The following is an 8,322-nucleotide window of genomic DNA, read 5'->3' as shown; positions in this document are numbered from 1 at the left end:
AAAGGAGAGTGTGGACCCCACAAAAAAGGAGCCTCTGCTACTTGGCTTCAGCCAGTTGTTAACAGGAGGGATAGTAGGTCTGCTGCCAGGTTTCTTTCCTTCCTCCTTCCCTCCCTCTCCTCGCCTCTCTCCCTCCCTCCCTCCTTCCCTCCTTCCTTCCTTCTCTCCTTCCTTTCTCCTTCCTTTCTTTCTCTCTTTCCTTTCTTTTTTTATTTTGAGAGAGAAGCCAGAATTTTTTTTTTTCAAATCAAGCACACTGGTTTGTAACAGTACATAACTGATTCTAAAACGTTAAATATACCGTAGCCCAAAGAAAAAAGTCTGTCGCCATATCCAGGCCTCATGTGCCATTCCTGCCCGGATCCTGCACACACTGTTCCTGTGCCCACCAGACCAGAAGCCTCTCATAGGCAGAGCCCAGACGTGACTCACTCTAGATCCCAGCATGGCCTAGGGATATAGGGTGAATGAAAATGGTCCCACATCCCCTATTTGCCCTCCACCAGGCCTTGCACATGCTGTTCCACAGAAGAGCATTTCTAGATTGCCTGAAATATTCTTTTCCTTCTCTACTAGCAAGTTTCTACCAAACTTAAAAAATACAAGGGTCTTATATCAACTCCCTCATCAGCAGGGCAGTCATGACTCCCTCCTTGGACTCCCTCAGCCCCTGCACCTCTCTCTCTCCCAGATGCAACCACTAGGGCTGAAACTGTCTGTGTTCACCACTGTACTGGGAGTCCCCTGGGGACACAGCCTCAGTCTCACTCACTCTGGAGCCCCAGCATTATCAGAGCTCAGAGTTGAACACATAGTTGGCCTCAGTGGGTGGATGTGTTAGACTGACTGAAGGCCCCTGGGCCTTAGGAAGGCGACAAGTGACAGTACCTTCCCCTCCACCCTGGACCCAGAACTCAGAGCTAGGAAAAGCTGCTCTCCTGGGCCAGCCACTCACTAAAAACCAAGAGGATCATGAGGAAGGTACTTTATTGAAGTGATCAGAGTATGGGATTCCTTCCCCCAACCCAGCCTCAGCCTGCTCAGTACAGCCTCATGGGTGGAAAGCACCAGGCCTCTGGGCTGCTCCGGGCCACCATCCAGGAGAGGCTGGGCAGTGGGGCAGGGGGGCTGGGGCTCCAGTCCAGGGCAGAGGTTCGGGACAACAAGGGTGATGGTGGCTGAGGCAGGGGTTGTGGCGGGCCAATCCCCCAGGGCCGGGGAGGGGGAGGTGTGTCTACCAGCCAGATGCTTTTCAGCAGATCAAAGGCTGTTGGGGGGCCGCAGGCCGCCCCAGATGGCGAAGGCAACGAGGACAATGCGGGTGGCCAGGGACCTTTAGGTGGTGCCAGGTTCACCGGGTACACAGTAGGAGTGCCGGAGGTGTGAGGCACGGCAAAGGTGAGCTCCTTTGTCCCCTCTCGCCTCCTCTGCCTCCCCTCCCCTGGGGCCTCCTCAGGGCTGTTGATCCAGGAGGATGTCATCCTTTGTCTCTCAGGGCCCCTAGGCTTGGTCCCTGGCACAGAGGAAAGAAGCATGGGGCACAGCTGAGATAGAGCAGACAAAAGAAAAGGAAGCTCAGGGGGCAGGAGGTGAGCTCACCTGGCAAGTGTGGCTGGCAGCCCCGGAGCACCAGACTAAGGTCAGGCACACAGCCATGGCAGGCCTGTAAGGTGCCCACGATGGCATCCCTGGCCTCTTGTACTAGGTTCCTCCTGGGGAAGGCCTGTGGCAGAATCAGCTGGCATTGCAGCTCCCCCAGCAGCTGCCCCAAGCCAGGGAGCTGGGGGGGACTGGGTGGGCCTGGGCCCGAGGCTCCAGGCACTTGGTTTTCCTTGCCCCTTGACGGTGGGGCTGGTTCTTGGGCCCTGCCTGGGCTTGGGGAGGACTTGGTGGGGAGTACAGGGGTGCCTGACTCTAGGGACCCACTGCTAAGCAGCCGTGCCACGTCCAGAGATTTCACCTCGTGGCTGAAGAGACCCCGGTGCTCCCGGCTCAGGCGCCCCTGGGTTATGACCACGAGCTTGGGGGCAGCAGGCGCCACAGAATTCCGGAGAACCACATGTGGATCCCGACTGGCCACGGCAGGATCCTGATGGGCCAATGACCGGCAACTGCCCACCAGGGCCTCGTTACGCTCCCGCCTGGTCTTCCGACGGCGGACACGACCAGGTTTCTCAGGCTGCTGGAAAGGCTTGAGGGCTGGCCCCCTGGGGTCCATGGTGCCCTGGAAGATAAAAGACAGGGTGGTTGGGCTTCGCTGGTGGCGCAGTGGTTAAGAATCCGCCTGCCAATGCAGGGGACACGGGTTCGAGCCCTGGTGCGGGAAGATCCCACATGCCGTGGAGCAACTAAGCCCGTGTGCCACAACTACTGAAGCCCGCGCATCTAGAGCCCGTGCTCCGCAAGGAGAGAAGCCACCGCAATGAGAAGCCTGTGCACCGTAACCAAGAGTAGCCCCCGCTTGCCACAACTAGAGAAAGCCCGCACGTAGCAAAGAAGACCCAACGCAGACAAAAATAAATAAATAAATAAAATTAAAAAAAAAAAAAAAAGACAGGGTGGTCATCAGCATGCAGATAACTCAAAGACCTAGAAGTGAGTAGTGAGAAGAGATGGTTTGGGGTGCGCTGGGAGTACTATTTAGAGACACAAAATGAGACAAAGGGATTGGTAGAGAGCAACTGGAAAAGGCTTGGTCACGGTAAGGTCAGAAAAAAAAGCAGGGTCATAGGAGTAGGATGAGGTCAAGGGAGTCATGCTGAACGGGAAGATTTATCAGGGGATAGAGAAAGGGTTAGAGAGAACAGGGATATGAAGAAATAGCTAAAAAATGGGGGATGGGAAAGGGATCATGATATTGGCAGGATCTGGTGAACCAGAAAGGGACTTTGGACAGACGAGAAATCCAGGGGTAAAGGAGGTACTGGAGAATGTAGAAAGTGGAGAGAGATGGTAGAGAGAGAAAGGCAGGAAAGAAAATGGAAGTTGGAGAAACAGAGAATAACTCGGGAGGACAGAAAGGGCAACAGAGGAGCCATCAGGGACTGGGGCCTGGTCATAGAACGGGGTAGGAAACAAGGCTGCGTGGGGCAGATGAGGTAGGGAAGGGAGTACAGTTGGTGGGGGCAGGGAAGGGGAAGGGCCCCTCACCTTCTCCTGTCCCCAACGAACCCCGCCCCCCCCACCCGCCCACTCCACGTGGCTGTGGGGTACAATGGCTTATTTTCCGCGGTGACCCTAGCTCTCAACGTGCCTGATACTCTTCCGGGTCTCACACAGGGCCTCGTGCAAGCACGCATGCGCGTGCCCCTCCCACGCCCTTTGGCTCCCCACCCCCACCCCAAGAGGCACAGGCCCAGGGGCACGTGCCAGCTGCCCAGAGCGCAGGTTATAGCCCCGCCCCTCCCGACCTCACATTCGGAAACCTCTTTCATTTGTCCTTAGGCACCTCCTATCCACCAATTGGCTGTGAGGTCCACTAGGCCCGCCCCCTTCCTCAATGCTGATTGGTTTAGACATCTATCGCGGACTTTCTCTCTGGAGCTTGGAGATATAGGCGAAGCCAAGAGGGAGAAGGGCTACGGTAGCCCTACACACAGCCAGGCTCCAAGCAGTCACAGGCTTTATCCCTAGAGAGTCAGTATAGTGTCGTCATTTAGAGCTAGGCTCCAGACCTACACTACCTAGGTTCAAATGCCCAGGCACATTTGAGCTCTGTAACCTCGGAAAAGTATGTAACTGCTCAGAGCTTCAGTTTCCTAATCTGTAAAATGGAGTTGGTATCTTCTCCTTCTTATAACTGCTGTAAGTATGAAATGAGCCAACATACAATTTGAAAACAGCGCTTGGTGAATGGATGCCTGTAAATTTTGTTTCTCACTACACTTGTCCCCTCAGACTTTTTTTTTTTTTTTTTGGCCGCGTGGCTTGCGGGATCTCAGTTTCCTGACCAGGGATTGGACCCCGGCCCACAGCAGTGAAAGCCCAGAATCCTAACCACTAGGCCACCAAAATCAAGGTATGCCAGGGTATTCCCTATACCCTAATAAGCTATATTCTGTATTACCTGGTAATGTTGCTTGCCCAACCTTCACTATCTTTCAAAGCCGAACTCCTTAGATACTACTCCTTCTAGGAAATCCCTCACCCTGAGTCCTTCTCTTTCTTCTCCCACAGAGGTCCCCCGTGCATTCCTTAATCACAACCTTGATCGCTCCCTCAGCTTTGTGTCTGGATCTACCTCCCCCAACACGCTGGGACAAGGCCAGGATCTGACCCATTCCTTTAATACTCATTCAGCAAGTACTTGTGAACAGCCATAGATAGTACTTGGTATTAATACTGTGAGTCAGGCCCTGTTCCAGGCAAGTGGATTGAGGCAAAACACAAACACAATAAATAAGATTCATCTCTGTATCTCAGTATCAACCTACCTAGAAGGAATGAATAGATAGGAAGATCCCATCTGGGAGTGGAGCTACAGGAATATGAGCAGGACTTTGAGGGTGGTGTGGGACCCCCACCTGGTCCCCCAGAACAGGGAGATCTGGGAAGACTTGAGGACTGAGATTAATTTGGGGCAGGAGGTGGGGGGCAGCGACCTTAGGTGGCCTTGGCTGTGGATGTAGGTTTTGGAGCTCAGACACACCCAACTGAAGTTGTTGGTCAGCCATAGGTTTAGGGAGGGGAGCAGAGGCCACAGATCTGTAAGATGAGCTGCGCGGGAGGGGCTCCAGGCTGGACTTGGGCCTTGCAGCATCTCTGATTTCCTTTATCTTTCTGCATCTTCTACTACCCTCTTTGCAGGGTAATGTCTGTAATGCAAAGACATATAGTTTAGAAATTATGCCACAAAAACTGGCATAATTTGAGCAGGGGAGGCCCATGAGCAGATAGGCTCACTAAAGTCCTGGCACTGCCTTGGCGTGAGTGTCTCCTTACAGCTGAGCCTCTAATTTTCACATTTCCATCCTCCTTTTCTCTCCCCCACGTCAGAAGAAAATGGGAGCGTCCCTTCCTTGCCAGGTGCGTTTGAGCCACCCCCTCAAAGATCCAAGCATGGACTCGTCCACTCACTCCCCTACCACCACGTGAATGAGACACACAGACACACACCCCCACACACAGTAGGTGGTTCCTTCCCCACATTTCTCGCCCTACAGCAAATGGTTTCTTCCCACGAGGAAGGGCGCTAGATTTTCCCCACTCTGCTTTCACGGTAGGGTGGTTTCTCCCTCCTCCCCTCCACGGGTGCCGGATGGTCTCGCCTCCCCCCGCGCCCCGTGCCGCCGCCGCTGCCGGAGAGTGAGCGGCCCGGGCAGGAAGCGCCGGACGAGCCCACTGCGCGGCCGCCGTGGGGGAAGCAAGGCCAATTCCTCTAAGTGAAGGTTTCCGCCCCGGAGAGGAGGCGGCGCCCGGGATCGGCCGCGCCCTCCGCTAGAGTGCGGGCTTCGGGACAGTCCATTGTTGCCTGAGGGGTAGGGGTGGGCGTGGCGGCGCCGCCTCCTTCAGGAACACTCCCCGGCTGACCGCGCTCGCTCGTCCTGCTGGAGCCGCGGCGCCAAGATGAGTGGAGAAGAGAACCCAGCCAGCAAGCCCACGCCGGTGCAGGACGTGCAGGGCGACGGGCGCTGGATGTCCCTGGTGAGCGACCCCGCCCGCGATACTCTGGAGTCCGGGGCTGGGGGCGGGGGATGGGGGGGAAGGCTCTGAGAGAGTAGCTGGTTTGCGCCGCTCTCATTACGAGATTGGGAAACTGAGGGCAGTTGGCGTGGTGCCGCCTAAGGAAGCGGGGCGGGGCGGGCCCAGCAGCGCGCGTGCCATTGACTCCCCCTTTACGTCCCCAAAGCACCATCGGTTCGTAGCCGACAGCAAAGATAAAGAACCCGAAGTCGTCTTCATCGGGGACTCCTTAGTCCAGCTAATGCACCAGTGCGAGGTGAGGCCCGTCCCTCTCTTCCTGCCCCACCCAGGCCTGTGCCCTCAATGACAGACCTGGACCAGAGCCCAGACCAGGCGGTGTATGGGGTACCCGAAATAGCCTCAGGTAATGCCGGGCACCCAGAATCTCAGTATAATGTGCCACATTCTACTGAGAAGGAAGTGTGTGTCCTGGCTTTGTCGTACTGGGTCTGTGTATAGTGAGACTTAAAATGAGGCTTCGTGCGAGACTGCCTAGGATGAGGCTCTTTGTTTGCTTAAACTAGTGCCCAGCCCTAATGGATTTCCACAGAGCTATAGTTATTTCCACAAAGTGAAGGTCAACGGTAATAGGTCTCTACTAAGGGGGCTCAATTATGATACCTTTCCTTTAAGCGACGTTAAACCATGGCTTTCCTCAAAGTGAGGTTCAACTGGAATGCTGTTGGTTCGATGCCTGGCTCAAGTAGAATAGGCTTCCGTGAAGGGAGTCCTGCTTCCATGGAGTTTTGTGGAAGTGAGACTATAATGGGTTTGCGTAAAGTGAGGTTTGACCATATTGGGGTTTGCTCAAGGTGAGATTTAACCAGACTGCTTCCGTAAAGCAAGGCTCTTCCATGATGACATTTGGTTAACCTTTGGATAGAGAGTGGTGGTCCATGCTGACAGTGCCCCTGTGCTCACACCACTTCTTGCCCACAGATCTGGCGGGAGCTCTTTTCCCCTCTTCATGCACTTAACTTTGGCATTGGCGGTGACAGCACGCAGCACGTGCTGTGGCGTCTGGAGAACGGGGAGCTGGAACACATCCGGCCCAAGGTGAGCAGGGCTTGGGTGGGCAGCTAGAGCACCCTTAGCCTGCCCCCTCACCACTGCTTCATGCCTCTCTTTCCACAGATTGTGGTGGTCTGGGTGGGTACCAATAACCACGGGCACACCGCAGAGCAGGTGGCTGGAGGCATCAAGGCCATCGTGCAACTGGTGAACCAGCGGCAGCCCCAGGCCCGGGTCGTGGTGCTGGTGAGAGAGTGAGAGGGTGGGGAAAGAAGAATGGCAGTGTTCTGGGACCCCTTCACGTGTAGCCACAGCTGCACGGTTCTGGGCAGCTTAGCACAGAGCAGTGGTTGAAGGCAGAATCTCATGTTGAAGCTTGCTACACCCATCAGAGGGGCTGTGGTTAAGGACATGTTCAGGGACCAGTTAACCCCTTTTGCCCAAGAGACTGCTAGAGATTCTCAGGGTGTTGAGAAATTCAAGACACTTAAATAGCCAAAAGTTGTCAGGCATTCCCAGGGTTAATCTTGCCTCCATCACTTCTAGAAGGTCTCACTTCTAGAATAAGGTCTCAGACCATCACCTTCCCATCCCTAGTGTATTCTGCAGCTGGGGACTTACTGATGGGGGGTGGGGGACAGTTTGGCACAGGGAACAGGATACCCAGAGGCTGGTAGGATGCCTCCTCACAACTCTTCTTGCCTTCCTCAGGGCCTGCTTCCTCGGGGCCAGCACCCCAACCCACTTCGCGAGAAAAACCGACAGGTGAATGAGCTGGTACGGGCAGCACTGGCTGGCCACCCACGGGCGCACTTCCTGGATGCAGACCCTGGCTTTGTGCATTCAGATGGTACCATAAGTCACCATGACATGTATGATTACCTGCATCTCAGCCGGCTGGGGTACACACCTGTTTGCCGGACCCTGCACTCCCTGCTTCTGCGTCTGCTCGCCCAAGACCAGGGACAGGGTAGTGCTCCCCTGCCAGAACCCACACCCTAAGCATCTGCCTTCCTGCAACATTAAATTTTCATTCTTCAGTCTCCCATTCTCTGCTTTATGGCCAATCCCGTGTGGGTACCTGAATCTCAACTCCAATGTCTGTGACCCTGCATCTCTGCCCAAGGCAGGCCGCACCAATCCATCAAGATGCTCTGGCTCTTGTAGAGTCAGGCAGATTTCTGTCATCACAGTGGTGCTCCAGGCAGGCACGACCAATCAGTACAACACGAAGTGAAACTGCTTTTCTAACATGGCCCTATAGGATCATGGTCAAGCAAGAATTCTGGGTGACCCAACGGTCAAAGCCCACTCAGAGCTGCCCTCCAATCTGCACATGCTCTTCCCCCTGACTGGAACTTCTGGTGCTCTGGTTCTAGCTTAAATGTGACTTCCTGTGGAAGCTTCCTGACCTTCCCACCCCTAGCAGTCATCCCTCCACACAGCGTATGGGTATTTTTCTCTCCAGAGAAGCACTGTCCACAGGCTGTGACAGAGGCGTAAACCAGGAGAGGTTCCTTCTGGCCTGGCTGCAGTGCTGGTTCAGTCCACACAAGGGCAGCAGGGGTCACTGGGGACAGCGTGGTACTCTGGGCTGACTGGCCTCCCCACCCAGTGCCACCCCTGGCT

General features: G+C 55.0%; 2 protein-coding genes across 2 annotated transcripts; one reads left to right on the top strand and one right to left on the bottom strand.

Moving 5' to 3' along the window:
• Window positions 1-1,040: 1,040 nt before the first annotated feature.
• On the bottom strand, window positions 1,041-2,218 carry PRR19 (proline rich 19). Its single transcript, XM_030874835.2, has 2 exons — window positions 1,600-2,218; window positions 1,041-1,513 (listed from the first exon to the last, which is right to left on the bottom strand). The coding sequence occupies exons 1-2, from the start codon at window positions 2,216-2,218 to the stop codon at window positions 1,041-1,043; spliced, it is 1,092 nt and encodes a 363-aa protein (XP_030730695.1).
• A 2,923-nt stretch (window positions 2,219-5,141) lies between these two features.
• On the top strand, window positions 5,142-7,736 carry PAFAH1B3 (platelet activating factor acetylhydrolase 1b catalytic subunit 3). The gene is made up of 5 exons (XM_030874125.3): window positions 5,142-5,643; window positions 5,849-5,938; window positions 6,622-6,738; window positions 6,817-6,939; window positions 7,405-7,736. Exons 1-5 carry the CDS (start codon window positions 5,566-5,568, stop codon window positions 7,693-7,695), a joined length of 699 nt encoding a protein of 232 aa, XP_030729985.1. The 5' UTR covers window positions 5,142-5,565; the 3' UTR covers window positions 7,696-7,736.
• Window positions 7,737-8,322: the final 586 nt, after the last annotated feature.

The sequence above is a fragment of the Globicephala melas genome, chromosome 19 (genome assembly GCF_963455315.2).
Source record: "Globicephala melas chromosome 19, mGloMel1.2, whole genome shotgun sequence".
NCBI classification, from domain to species: domain Eukaryota; kingdom Metazoa; phylum Chordata; class Mammalia; order Artiodactyla; family Delphinidae; genus Globicephala; species Globicephala melas.
Note: the sequence above shows the minus strand (reverse complement) of the source record. Positions and strands in the feature narration are given on the sequence as shown.